The sequence below is a fragment of the Euphorbia lathyris genome, chromosome 3 (genome assembly GCF_963576675.1).
Source record: "Euphorbia lathyris chromosome 3, ddEupLath1.1, whole genome shotgun sequence".
NCBI classification, from domain to species: domain Eukaryota; kingdom Viridiplantae; phylum Streptophyta; class Magnoliopsida; order Malpighiales; family Euphorbiaceae; genus Euphorbia; species Euphorbia lathyris.
The window spans coordinates 22,023,552-22,039,199 of record NC_088912.1 but is presented as its reverse complement, the minus strand read 5'-3'; the positions used below and the strand labels follow the sequence as shown (position 1 = coordinate 22,039,199).

The 15,648-nt window shown below is 38.5% G+C and overlaps 1 protein-coding gene across 1 annotated transcript; it reads left to right on the top strand.

The window, feature by feature from the left end:
* Positions 1-6,762: 6,762 nt before the first annotated feature.
* Positions 6,763-11,619, top strand: LOC136224108 (uncharacterized). The gene is made up of 9 exons (XM_066012360.1): positions 6,763-6,961; positions 9,265-9,633; positions 9,748-10,011; positions 10,080-10,393; positions 10,482-10,655; positions 10,741-10,848; positions 10,915-10,987; positions 11,069-11,167; positions 11,270-11,619. The coding sequence occupies exons 2-9, from the start codon at positions 9,448-9,450 to the stop codon at positions 11,366-11,368; spliced, it is 1,317 nt and encodes a 438-aa protein (XP_065868432.1). The 5' UTR covers positions 6,763-6,961; positions 9,265-9,447; the 3' UTR covers positions 11,369-11,619.
* The last annotated feature ends 4,029 nt before the right edge of the window (positions 11,620-15,648 follow it).

Below are 15,648 nucleotides of genomic sequence, written 5' to 3'. Positions count from 1 at the left end.
ACCGACATACAGCTCAAGACACCTACGGAAATATGGTCAGAAAAGGTTACTTATTACTCAAGTTTGAAAGCTTTTAGGTGCACAGTTTACTATCATGTTAATGAGGGTAAGCTAGAGCCTAGAACTAAGAAGGGAGTGTTCGTAGGCTATGGAGATGGAGTTAAAGGTTTCAGAATCTGGTCTTCATCAGAGAAAAGGGTCATTTTGAGCAAAAATATAGTTTTTGACGAAAAATCTATGCTTAGACCCATGGTGAAGCCTACAACTGCAACAGAAACTGGTAGCATTGATAAACAAGTGGAGCTTCAGGTCATGCAGAGTGAGAGTGGTTTGAAGGAACAAGAATCAGAAGCAGAAATTGAACTACCAGAATCTACACCATCGAGACTGTGGAAGTGACTAATTCCTAGAGATTAAGGAAGATTGAGGACAAAGAAATTGTTGGAGTTAACTTAATATTTTTATCTAGTATCAGCATGCTTGATGTTAAGAAAAGATCTTTTGCAGGAAGATTGGCTAGAGATTTCTTGTAAAAACTCATCAGTTTCTCAACCATTTGAAGTTACACATCGTAGCATAGCCCAAGATCGACCAATGAGGGTTGGAGTTGGGCCACCTAAGAGGTATGGGTTTGAGGACATGGTGGGTTATGCACTACAGGTTGCTGAAGAGGTGGATACTTGTGAACCATCAACTTACCATGAAGCTGTTTCAAGCATCGATGTTGAGAAATGGCTTGCAGCTATGGGAGATGAGATGGAGTCTCTTCATAAGAATCAGACATGGGATTTAGTCATACCCCCTCTAGGGAAAGATTATTACTTGCAAGTGGGTTCTCAAGATAAAGAAAGGGATATCACCTGCAAGAGGGAGTCAAGTATAAAGCTAGAATTGTTGCTAGAGGTTTCAATCAGAGAGAGGGAGTGGATTATAATGAGATACTCTCACCAATAGTCAAGCACACCTCTATTAAAGTGTTGCTAGCTACAGTGACACATTAGGATTTGGAGCTTGAGCAACTTGATGTAAAGACATCTTTTCTGCATGAAGATTTGGAGGAAGAGATATACATGACCCAACCAGATGGTTTCCAGGTTCCTGGAAAGGAGAATTACGTTTGCAAGTTGAAGAATTCCTTGTATGGACTTAAGCAGTCTCCCATGCAGTGGTATAAGAGGTTTGACAGCTACATGATGTAGCTGAGCTACACCAGGAGCTCGTATGATTGTTGTGTCTATTACAATAAACTGGAAGATGAGTCTTTTATTTATCTGGTGATATATGTAGATGGCATGTTGATAGCTGCAAGGAAGAAGCACGACATTCAGAAGTTGAAGGGTCTTCTTAGCGCAGAGTTCAAGATGAAGGATTTGGGTGCAGCTCGAAAAATTATGGGAATAAAGATTTACAGGGACAGAAGCAAAATGAAGCTTTTTCTGTCACAGAAGGGCTATATTCAAAAGATTTTGTCAAGATTTGGCATGTCTACCGCAAAACCCATAGATACTCCTAGTGCTGCAAGTGCACGTATGTCTATTGCTTTTGCACCTAAGTGTGCTGAAGAGAAGGAGTACATGTCTCGAGTTCCCTATACTAGTGCAGTAGGAAGCTTGATGTATGCAATGATCTGCACTACACCTGGTCTTGCACAGTCTGTTAGTGTTGTTAGCAGGTTTATGGGTGAACCTGGCAAAGAGCATTGGCAAGCTGTGAAGAGGATTTTTCGGTACCTAAAAGGTACATCTAATATTGGTCTCATTTATGGAGGTGATACAAAGTGTTTGGTGACAAGTTTTTCAGACTCTGATTGGTTATGTTTTCACTCTTGGTGGTTCAGTTGTCAGTTGGAAAGCTACTTTGCAGCCTACAGTGACTTTGTCTACTACAGAAGTAGAGTATGTGGCACTAACTGAACCTGCTAAGGAAGGGATTTGGCTTAAAGGACTGGTTAGTGATTCGGTCTACATCATGATCAGGCTATATTGTATCTATAGTGTATTGTGACAGTTTGAGTGCAATCTATTTAGCCAAGGATCAAGTTCATCATGAGAGGATGAAGCATATAGATGTGAGGTATCATTTTCTGAGAAGCGAAAAGAGGATCAAGGTGAAGAAGGCAGGCACTGCTGACAATCTTGCTGACATGTTTACCAAGTCTGTTCCACAGAGCAAGTTTCAACACTGTTTGGATTTGCTAAATATCAGAAATTACTAGTTGCCTCGTGGGCAACTCTGAGGCAGAGGGAGAAGTCCATTCATCTAGCATACTCATCAACTGTGACAGATGAATGCGCGAGCCTGTACGATAAAGACTTTCATGACCGGAATGCAGTATCAGGTCTAATACGCTCAACCGGGATAGACTGAACATATCTGACCTGACGTAGGACTCGATCAGGCATATATGGCTCAACAATGTCTCTACACCGTATCCAACCGACGTAGGACACTCGTAGATGATCGTCGTCGGCGACTGGACCATAATGCAACCACGTCACCTGGAAAAAAAATACTCAATTATAAATAATAACATACTATTCATAATACTAAAATTATAAATAATACTAAAATATTAAATAATACTTAAATTTTAAATAATACATCGGCTGCCGTCATGCGGTCCAACTGTGCACGTATGGTCTTGAGTCGGGCGGCCTTCCTACCTAGAACCCCGACCTCCCATCTACACACCCGAGGAGAATCAGCTGGGATCTAGAGTGGTAGTTGATGGGGCCGGAACACCAAAAAATACTCATATATCCACGCCTGGAGGAGGGTCAAACATCCGCTAATACCCGAGCACTCTCCTCCGCTCGCTATCCCCAGCTGCCGATATAACGTGGCAAGTGTAGCAGACCCCCAAGAAAGTCCAGCTGTCCCTCTGACACCGTCGTGAACCTCAAGAAGATAGGAGGGTCTGATCCTATCATCACTCTTGTCGACAAACAAGGTGGATCCGAACATAAGCCACATCCACGATGTGGCTCGAGTCTCGCCATCCCGACCCTCCCCCTCGTGGGTAAGTCTCTCCACAGCATCAACAAAAACACCTCCACCACTCCAGTAATATCGGGCTGGCGATAGCAACTCCTCCTAAGTGACCTCGAACATCATCATACACATGGCATGTAGCCACTCAGCACTGCATGACTCGGAGACCATCTGACCATGGACCGGGATATGCAGAATCTGCCATACATCATGCAGTATAATAGTCATCTCCCCGAACGACATGTGGAAGGAGTTTGTATCAGACTGTCACCGCTCCACGAACGCAGATATCAGCGGTGGGTCTAGGTTCTTGAACATGGTGGATGGGAGGTGAGACAACTCAGTCCTCTCGACCATACTATACTAAAATTATAAATACTATACTAAAATTATAAATACTATGCCAAAATTATAAATATTTTACTAAAAAGTTAAATAATACTAAAATGTTAAATAATACTATAAATAATACATGTATTAGCAAAGCGACCACCTCTGCGCTGTCTGCTCGAGCACTGGGGCGGCTGCACATCATCACCATCACCATCACCATCACCACCAGATCCCGGTCGTTGTGCCTCGACTATCTCCTGGAAATACTCATCCACAATATCAAGACCAAGATCTCGGTCATCAGAATAATCCGCCTCCACTCCCCCAATCTCGGACTGATCCAACACAGCCTGCTCAGTCGAAGCCCCCGCACCTGTTGCGTCCCAGCCCCTCTCCGTCTACGACCTGATACATCAATACCATGCAGTCTCGTATGACGTGGTGTATCCTCATCCTCGTCCATATCTAGACGACGAACTGATGACGGAATAGATTTTCCCGCGACAGTCTCCCGCTCCGTCTACTCATAAAAATTTAAACAAAATTAAATTAAACAAAAATATAATTTACAACAACTAAATTTACCTATAATTAACATTATACAATTTACAACATAAAAATTTAAATTAAATTAAACAAAAATATAATTTACAACAAGTAAATTTACCTATAATTAACATTATACAATATAAAAATTTAAACTAAATAAAATTAAACAAAATAAAATTTACAGCAACTAAATTTACCTATAATTAACATTATACAACATAAATAATTAAACTAAATTAAATTAAACAAAATAAACTTTACAACAACTAAATTTACCTATAATTAACATTATACAATATAAAAATTTAAACTAAATTAAATTAAACTAAATTAAATTAAACAAAATAAAATTTACAACATACAAATTTCCCAAAAATAAAAATTATAATCAAATTAATTTAAACAAATAACAATTATTAAAATTAAAATTTAATAAAATTTATTTTTTAAAAAAGTAAAAAAAATCCCGAAATAGGGACGGGTGTGAGCCTATCACGCTGCTCCATAGGTGCGGGCGTGATAGCCTCATGCCCCACCCCCGAATCCGCAAATTTCCCCCAAAGTCGAACAGATTCAAAAACGAAGCAAAAACCGACAAAATAAAACCGGAATTCGTACCATTAGTGCTTTGCCTCTTCCGCCCCTCCCACGATCCATGTTTTCATTGAGAAATTAGTCGGGATTTGATCGAATAGAGTTTAGGGTGTTTGAGAGGTTTTGATATTTTTCAAATTTTATACAAATGGGTATTTCGGTCTATTCCCGAGACTATGTGTGGGAATGCGTGGCTAGATATAGTATTTCGGTCTATCCCCAAGGTCAACTCCACATTCTCAACGTCTAATTTTGAGAAGTGCTTCATGTGGCACATGCTAACCTACCAACCACTCAATATGCTTGTTTTTCTCATCGGTGTCTTCCAATGAAGTACGGGCACACTTAGGTTAGGCTCACTAATCACCAAGATACTCAAAGACTACAGGGTAAGCTTAGTTGAGGAGATTAATGTTTAGGGAACAGAAATTACTGCAGCCATACTGTTTGGCTTGGCCTATGACCAACCCATTAAACCCAAGAAGGGAAAGGGGGCCGCGGTTGAAGAAGCACAGGATGTGCCGTGTAAGAAGGGAAAGAACGTGTTGGCGAAACCAACTGACCGAACTCAGCATGACAAAAAGCGGAAAGCTGACCAGTCAGCAAAGGATGTCAACATAGTTCCGAAGAAGCTGAGAATAATATCCAGTGCAAAGAAAGCTGATGCTGAGCAAGGTCAGGATGAACCTAAGTCAGCAGAAAAACTGAAGAGGCAAGCTGAGCCTGAGGAAGAAAGTATGGAAACCCCTGAGCAACCGTTGAAAAAGAAGAAGAAATCTTCTGGGTTAAAGCCAATCGATGCACCTCCTCTTGACTTCGTTGTCTCCGACGATTCACACTTTGTGAGAAGCTAAGAGATTGACCTTGAGAAAACCCCTACCGACCAGGAAGAAGAATTGGAAGGTCAGTTTGATGATGATAACGTTAAGCCAAGTAAGGAAGTTGATGCTGAGTCCACAACGAAAGATAAAGTTGTGAGAGATCTCAATGCTGCCCTTGGGCTGAACTCATCTTCTGAGTCTCTTGACTTCTTTGCTGCTGATCCCACTCATAAGACCAGCACAGGCAAACAACTCAAGCTAAAGGCTCAAAAATCTCCAGTCATTGACATTCTGGATGATTCTCCATTAAGAGAATCGATTTCTGCCCTCACAAAACTTCAGTTTCAATTCTTCTCTGAACCAACTCTAGATCAACCAACGGAAAAGCAAGCCTCTGTTTCTCAAGCTGAGGAACAAGCCGACCCTAAAGCTTCTCAAGGTCCTATTTCTGCCGAGCGAGTGCTCGAAGTTTCTGCTACTCAAGATAAAGAGTTAGAAAAGGAAAATCCTGCTCAGGTCAGCTCTGATCTACCCCCTATTTCTGAAACCAGTCAGCTTCAGACTGATCCTAAGTAAGTCAACATCTCTGCCGATCCACCTCCTCCTAATCCTTTTTCGCAGAATGTTAACCAGTCAGTCCTGCTAGTGATATAAACAAAAGTCCAACTGCTGACCAAGCTAGCCACTAGTACAGAAATGCTCACTTGTGTCGCACTTCTTGTGTCGCGCCTAAAGAGAAGGCGACACAACAGAGTAACTAGTGTCGCGCGTTCTTTAAACGCGACACAACTAAGTATTCTGTGTCATCACTTGTGTCACGCTTGAAGAGCGTGCGTCACAAATGAGATACTTCTTGTATCGCCTCTTTTTCAGTGCGACACAAGAATAAGCTTGTGACGCGCTTTTACTAGAACGACACAATGAGTGTGTTATCTTTGTGACACGCTTTTATAAAAGCGACACAAGTAGTGTGTTATTTTTGTGTCGCTCCTTTTTAAAGGTGCGACACAACTAATACGAACTACTATTTGAATATAAATATTTTTTCTTCAAAAATTAAAAAAATGATGAAAATGAACTAAAATGTACAACTAATACGAACTACTATTTGAATATAAATATTTTTTCTTCAAAAATTAAAAAAAATGATAAAAATCAAATAAAATGAACTAAAATGTAGATTCAAGGGTTCGAACTTCTAATCTTTCAATACATCATCTAATGTCTTAACCATCTGAACCATTGTATTTCTCGTTAACCATTCACTGATTATAAACTTATTCCAGATAAATTAATTAAAAATAACACGAACTAAAATGTAAATGCGGAGGTTTGAACCTCTACTAATCTGTCAACACATTACCTAATGTCTTAAACATCTCAACCACCATATTTCTTGTCAAGTACTTACTAATTATAAGGAATATAAAACATTTAAATATAAGAATGTTACCTAATTAATAAAACCTATCGTATGCTTTCTCTGCTTCCTTATTTCTTTCTAGGTTTTATTTTCTCCACCCAGTCAACTCCATAGCCGCTAACCTCCACTTTGCACACCTCCATAGCCGCCAACCTCCACCTTGCACACCGCCATCTCCACCTTGCACCGCCACCTCGCACACCGCCGTTCGTATCTCCGGTCATTCCGCTTCTCAAGGCGCCGGAAACAGGTTTCGTTATTTTCCCCCAATATTACTTACCAACTACTCTTGATTCTTTCTCTCCATGATAATGCTATGGTTATTGTTAGGATAATAATTTATGTTAATTTTATGGGTGACAATTTTAGCTTCTCAAAATAACCTACCTGTTGATGTTTTCTGTTGCTTGAAGTAGAACATTTTCTAGTCCTGAACCTGAACCTCAATTTCAATTTCAAACTTTATTGATTTGTCTAATTTTTCGGGCTATGCAAGTAGTGGGCTGGGCAGCATGCTATCTATAATTCGGTTGGGTTGGTTTTTGTAGCAGGATATCTTGTTGCCAATTCTTCCAAACATTTCAGCAGTACTCCACATTGTTGGTATCTGTCATCAACCCCACAAACAAATTCATAAGGCAACACAGAAAAATAGAAAAATGATACACCAAAGATCAAAGATCAATCATACCCATCCTTGTAGAGAATTACCACCACCCAAACATCAGGGGGCACTTGAGACACTTCTCTCACAAAATCTGACCCAGAAATTGGAACCACTGTTCCAAACCTCGAAACTTTAGCTGTTACCCTCATCTCAGCCAATCTCTTCTTCCTATTTTCACCATTTAAATTATAAGAACACATTCCAAATAACAACATAATCCATCAAATCCCCCCTGCTGTTATTTTCGCCAGCACTTGAAGTAGACATAATAAAGAAAAGAGCAATAAATAATTCCTTTCCTTTAGGAAAAGATCAAAAGATCTAAGAGAAACAAAAAATCTCACTTCTATGAGCTCAATTATGTAAATGAATTCAGCTACATAAAAAATGAGAAAAGAACTTTGTCCAGAGAGTGTGTAAATTTGGAGTAATTTAATAACGTTAGGTGCTTAATTGGACCATTTTTAACCTTAGGGGTAATATTGCTCTTGATTGACAATGTTAGAGGCATTTTTACACCTTATCCCATTATTTAATAAGTTAACATAAGAGAACTAAATAAATTTCAAACTGAAACTTATTTAATATGTGCCTTCTAAGTTTACATCAGAAAAACTATTCTGAAATTCCAGAATTGCTTGCTAACAGAAGTTTATAGAATTGTAAGTAAATTAATAGATAAGAAGTTTACATCAGAAAAACTTATTTAATATGTGCCCAATGAGGAAACTTAGAAAGTTCAAAAGGGAATTGTAAGTAAATAAGATTATTTACAAATGTTATTATGTATTTCATAAATTAATTGTATGTGATGAAGTTAAAAAGCATATAATAATGGTAGGTAAAGAAGAAATTAAATAAGAAGAGAAGCTTACAACTTGACAGTCCAAGTCCTTTACCAATTTTTTGGATTTAGGATAAAGTTTAAGGGGCCAAATAAATGACCATTAAAGTTTTGTTACTGATCTATTAAGCGTACAGTAGAAACAACATTCCTAGGCATCTGCATCTTCTAGTATCTGTCAGTGGGCTGGGCTTACCCATTTGAACAGTCTTACTAGCATGTACCATTAAACTTGTAGTGGAGGCAGAGAATTGAAAACCATGCCTCTCAATTCTTATGATATGATTTTCTAAGAATTTAATTTATTTCACTTATAATTATCAAGTAACCCCAAAAACTTTATTGAATGAGGATAATATCTAAAAGTAAAGTAAAATGAGTGTATTCAATATTAATTTAATTCTATTTCCATAAACAAAGAAACAGAGTTGCAAACTACCACCTGCAACGGATACTTATAAGTTATATAACATTAACCTCTCATTTAACTTCTGTCAAGACTCAGAAACAACTTAACCAATATTACTTACAAAATTGCCATTAAAGTATATGACCATGTAAAGGTCTAATTGTTTTAAATATGGGAATGGGAGCATCCAATAACCACATCATCCTTCAACATTTGCATATGCAAATCATAAAGAATATATGAGAATCTTTGATGCTCCTATGCATCATAGCTATTTCCCTACCACTGAATAATTATTTTGCAGAGGCACATGAAAGAACCCACCCTACTAACGGCGACCTTCTTTGTTGATGCGTCAACTGCAATGTCTGCAACATTTCACACATAATTCAGTATAACATCAAAAGAAATAGCAAGCATGCTTATTGATCAAGACTTTGCTAGCTTGGTTTGTATAGTGTTAGACATACAAGTATGTTTTCCCAGGCATACATACAAGCTGACAGTCCAAGCCCCTGTTGTCTTTCTCAATTACTTTGTGAATCACCTTAACTGCATTCATGAATTTGTGAATCACCTTAACTGCATTCATGAATTTTCGTCCATAATTTAAGCATAATTTTATTTGACTAGGATGAGTGGAAGCAAAAAGCAGTTGCAGGAGAGTTTGTTCCAAATAGGTCAGATGATCCCTTATCTCGTTCTATCGGAAGTAGAGACTGCAGTGGTCGTGTGCGAGGATTTGGTGGTGCGACTTGTCATAGAGATGTTTGGGGACCTAGTTCTAAGTTAGATGCCAAGTTTCATAGGGAGGAAATGCAATCAATAATTCAACAGGAGGTTGATAAGAAGGCTAAGGAAATGGAATTGGCATTTGAGCAGAAGTTTAGGAATATGCTTGCACAAGCTGGTATTCCAATACCAAATCATATGACCAATAGCCCGGTCACTCCACATTTTAGTAGTTGTACAGGAGGTATCGATCCTTTTGCCAACATTGAGGTATGGATATATGTGAATATTTGTGTGATATTTATTGTGCTGATTGTGGAGCATATATGTTATCTAGGTTATGTGAATATACTCTTACCTATTTGCTCCTAAATGAATCTATAGGAGCATCATAAATGTCGGTTGCAATTAATGATCGGCTCTGTGAAAGTCGTTGTTGCTCACGGTACGGTACATCGAGACTTGACCCTTAATCATCATGAGCCATTGCGTCCTGGACATGTGAAAGTGTCAGTTGACTTTGTTGAGATAGGTTATTTACATGAACTTATTCACGTGCCGTCTTCATATGCTAAGAAACTTGGTGAAGCAGAAGGTAGTTTCACGCAATGGCCAAAAGATTTGGTTCTTCTTTGTCATGATAATGAGGTAACTAAGTTCTCACTATAATTTATGATCATTTGGGATAGTTAATTAATTTCTTATTTGAATATTAGGTGAGCATTCCAAGAGAGCAGAGTGGAAGCAAGAAACATGTTGATAGTGGCCGTGCGACTAATGAGTCTGCTATAAATCCTAAAAGACCCTTTCAGATTGATGTATCGCTATCACATTTGACTGAAAAGTGTCGATATTTGCAGTCATTTGTTTCTACCTTTCCGAAGGGAAACACCTTCAAAATGAGGAGTGGTAAGACAACTTTTAATTATTCTGATGCTCATGATGACATTATCTATATCATGTCAGAAGATGTTACTCAACTTCTCATAGGAGATCGTCTCAGTGTTTCAGTTCTGCAAGTTTTTATGTTGTAAGATATTCAAACCTTTTTTTCATACTTTTTTGTTCTTTTGGTAATTGTGGTGCTCGTCTAAACGTAATACGCACTATGTATGCAGGGCTATGATAGATCGATATCCTTATAAGTTTGATTTGAACTCCATTACATTCATGTGTCCAAGTAAGGTTTCATTAACCATGTTGCGTTCTAGTCCGGATGCTTCTCTCAAATACATGAGACATGTGATGGAACAATGTTCTAAACGATTCATATTTTGTCCATATCATGAAGAGTATGTTTTATTTTATTTATTTTTCATGTCACTAGTAAAAAAGTATAAGTTGATTATGATTATAACTTTGACCGTTTACATGTAGGAACCATTGGATTCTTCTTGTGCTTTCTTTGGCTAATCGCGTTGTACATGTATTTGATTCTAACAAGTCAGGAGTTCACCAATTTGCGATTAGACTCATCATGAATAAGTAAGCTAGTAGAAGTTATTAGTTCTTTATTTGTTACACGATCTAATATCCATTTCAAATTTATAGGGCTTTCAAGAACATTCAAATAGGGAAAGGAGCTCATAGAAACAATCAATCGTTGGAATGGAGAAGTGAAAAGGTATGATATTGTTTTTCAACCTCAAGTTATATGTAATCTACTCGTATATGAATTAATATATTTAAATTTCAATACATGTAGTGCCCTCAACAAATAGGTGCAACGGAGTGTGGCTTTTATGTAATGCGCAATATGTTTGAAATAGTGCAATATCACTCTGAAAGTGAGAATCTAACAAGGGTAAGAGTTGCAATTTTTTTTCATTCTAGTCCTTCGTGTTTTTTCCCTAAGTTAATTTGCTACTATAATACATTTATATTTTTATGTTTACTTTCTTTGAAGGATTTTGCAACAAAGTCAATGGCATATTCTGAGGAGGAGATTAATGATGTTCGAGATATTTGGGCCGATTATTTTGGAGTCGAAATCACAAGTCGCTAGATATTTGCATTAGTTTTTTTGTGGAAGTTGTTAGTGTTTGTTCATCTTCCTAGTTTATTTGGCTACAAACTTGAATATGACAAGTAGGTAGATATTTGTTTAAGTGTTTTTGTGGAAGTTGTTAGTGTTTATTCATCTTCTTAGGTTTTTTGGCTAAAACTTGAATATGGCAAATTGAATTAATTGTTATATATGCAACTATTTCTTGAAGAAATTAAGTTGTGATTATATTTTTAATATTTATTTATTTATGCAATGTGATATTAGTTTTAAGTGTATTTTCTATAAATTAAAAAATTTTATGCTATGCTGGAAAAAATTTTTAATTTTTTTTTTAAAATATCAATATTTTGCGTCGCGCGTGAGGAAGGTGCGATACAAAATGTACCAGATTAAACGGAGAGCTTGTGTCGCGCTTTTTTAGAGCGCGTCACAAGAATTATCATATGTTGTGTCGCGCACTCAAGAAGCGCGTTACAAGAGTTAGCGCTTTATTGTATCGCGCGCGTGAGAAGTGCGACACAACAGATAAGTATCTTGTGTCGCTCTCACGAGCGATGCAAACTTGTTGTGTCGCACCCCTGTTGTGTCGCGCAAAAGTGCGACACAACAACCTGAAAAAGTGCGACACAAGTGAGCATTTCTGTACTAGTGAGCCCATCTGGTTTTGAAAAGCACCAAAGTCCTCCACCATCCGGTGCTAACCATATTTCGGCCGTTGGGCAAAATCCTGATGCATCTTATGCTTATCTGAATGCAACTAAGTCTGGGCGCAGAATCATTGACTCAGCTCAATCCCTTCCCTACTCCAGGATCTTAACCAAGCTCATGCCGATGCTGCTGGGTCTACTCATGTTGAGCCAACACAGATCTCTTCTGTCACTCAGCTTATGGCAGAAATCAAAGGTCTCAAAGACTTGCTGAGTGTCATGGCAACCCTTCAATCTCAACAACCCAAGCAAGACTCTATACTGAAGTTGACTGAACTCCAGCTGACCATGGTAGATCATATGAAATCCATTCAAGGTCAACTCAATACCTTGTCAGCTGCGAACTCAATCCATGCAACCTCTGCTGAGGTTAATTAACACTTCACCCAGCTGAACTCTGAGCTAACCGGAGCTCGTGAATTAATATTCTCCTCCTCCCAGTGTTCCATTGAGCAAATTAGTGAAGCTGTCCGCCTACTCAACTTGAGTAAAGAAGAAATGGACACTGACCTGGTGAAAACTAATGAAATTCTGCAATACTCCCAAGCCACATTGAAACATGTCCGCTATACAAATGCTCAATATCAGTTCTACGATTCGGCTTTGCTCAAAATGTATCATCAAGCTTATGCCAAGATGACTGACACTATCACATGGGTCGGAAAGTCACAAGAGTATCTTCTCAGTACGTTAAGTGCTTCCATTCGGATCCCCGGACCCACTCTGGACGATGGCATTGCAGTTTTCGACGGTCTTAGGGAAAGTACGAGTCATCTCCAAGCGTACTCAACAAAACTAACTCGTGCTATTCTTCATGACATCTTCTCTCCTCCACAACCCGATGCTGGCAAAACAGGGGAGAAAGACCAAGCTGATGAAACTCAGCATAAATCAGGGGAAGCATCCAGTAGTCAGCAACATAGAACCACCAAAGGGAAAGGCAAAGTCAACAAGAAGAAATAGATTGGCTAGTTTTAGTACTTGATTTGTAGTTTATCTGGCGTGTTCTATCATATTTTGTATGCTGATCATCTATCTATCTTAAGCATCTTTCTATTCAAACTGACTTATCTACATGCGATACTTACTTGATGTGCTATATGCTGATCTGTTTTAAATGAACAAACAAACAAAATTAAAAAGGAACATATAAGTAAAATATACCTAGTATACATTAGCTCTGATACATTCTTCCATTTGCTCTGATACATGATTCAATAATCTCTGATACATTTCGTCATAAATCTGATACCTTAACAGACCATATATCAAACTGAGTAAAAACATGTTCCATACATTGACCTCTTCTGGAAACTGACCTAGGCTCATCTGAATTAGATCTTGGAAGGTCTAGAATTGAACTAAGTCAATATAGGCATGTCTTATATTTTACTCGATTAAATCTTAGAAGGTTTAGAGTTAAGTTAAGTCAATAGATGCAACCCTTACGGGGGAGTAACTTCAGAAGTATAAAAAGAATTTCAATCATGGGGAATCTCAATGCTGAGTTCCATTAATTAAAATTTTTTCCAACATCAAAATGGGGGAGTTTGTTGAAACACCTTTCCACATGATTTTGATTTGACAAAATTATTTAAGTTAATCCATGATTAAGAAGCAATTAAATTTAAGTGCTTTGATTTAATTGTACTAATGAGTTTGTTCAATGTTGAGTATAAGTATAAATGAAAAGAGATATAAAAAGTAAGACAGGACGAAGTCAGCATGAGAACACAGCACACGCTGAGTGGAGTGTAACTCAGCATAATAGAAGATAAGTCATCTTCAGAACAAAAGCTTAAAGATAAAGTTGACTAAAGAAGCTGAGTGGAACGCAACTCAGTATCAAAGAAGAGAAGTCTTTCTCTAATGCTTGCAGACGAAGCTGACCACGGAAGCTGAGTAAGAATATGACTCAGAAACAAAGAACAAAAGCAACGTCAATAAAGTCAAGTTGAGTGTTCGGCAGGACAACGCGAATGATCCGTTTGCTAAAAGACAAGATCCGACAACTGTCTACACCAATAATAGAAACCTTGGAATTACGCAAAGAGTCCATTTCGAGATGCATGGGTCCACTGTCCGTTAGCTAAAAGACGAACTGGCGCTAGAAGACGAAACCTGCGGGAAGAAGACAAGCCTGACGCCTGCGGAATTCAGATGACAGGATTGGCTTGCAAATCTGAAGCTGACCAGAACAATGACGCAATAGATCCGTTTGAATCCAACGGATAATTCCAAATTCAAATCATTAGAGCTTCAGACCTCAACTATAAAAGGACAAGTTCACTATTGGATCCTTTGCCGATTTAGCCGAAAAAATACAAGAGAAAAAGAGAAACATACAAAGCACATTCAAACAAGAAAAAGATCTTACACCAAACTTCCATTTCTGTGTAAAAGCTAGATTGATTTTGTAATCACCTAAAGTGTTCTTCATCTAGAAAGAACAAGTTTGTATCAATTGTAAAATTGAGAGAGTTGTGCTGAGTACTCGATTTTAAGTACTCAGCGGTAGAGAAATCTAGGTGCTCGGTTATAGCACTTAGTAGGAGTTGAGTAGACGAATAGAGGAAGGTACTCTTGCATATTCAACTTCCTTGTAAACGGTTTGTGCTCTACCTTTAAAGAGCTCAGTATTGGATTGAAAAAGCCCGGAGGGACTGGACATAGGCGGAGAGGCCGAACCAGGATAAGTCGTGCTGAGTAATTTCTAACTCTCTCTCTCTCAATATATCTATATATGTGTTGCTTGATTAAATTGCTCAAGATATAAATTGTAAAAGCTGACACTGAGTAATCTTGGTGCTGAGTTGGAAGCTAACCTCAAGTGTTAATTCCCAACTCATAAGTAAAACAGTTCTAGTCAGCATCTGACTAAAGCTGCCTTACGTATCTCGGCCATGCTGACCAAAACAAAGTTAAATAACTTAAGAAATTATTTAAGTCAGCATAATTAAGCGAAAAAGTTGCATTAGTTCCTAACCCCCCCTTTGGAACTAATCACACGGGACCAACAGTCGAGTTGCAGGTAAAAGGCACTAAACGGAGTATGGAGGCAGAGGATGTATGCGTCTGGAAGCCGTCCGCGTCTGGGAAATTTACTCCCAATCTTTTCTACGAATGGCTTTGAAAGGATGATATTATGTGGGATTGTAATTTTGTTGGGAAGCCGTATATACCTCCGTCGCACTCACTTACCTGTTGGCGGGAACTTATGGGCAGATTACCGACTCATGATCATTTAATTAGGCGAGGATGTCAGATTGTCTCGCGCTGCTGTTTGTGCGCAGAAGACTCAGAAACCGCTAATCATTTGCTGATATCTTGCAGGTATGGCTATCAGTTCTAGCGAGGAATTGGCAGCTTATTCGGGAGAACGGTTTACATGGCTGAATCGGTTGTTGAGCTAGTTCGTGAGGCGGCCCGACAAAAGTTTAGCCCTCAGATTGCTACTTTATGGTGCTCGCATTTATCAATGGCATTTGGGTCCTTTGGTTTACACGAAACCAAGTGATCTTCGAGGAGGAGAAGCCTAACATCACGATGATGTTCAGACGGCTTTGGGGC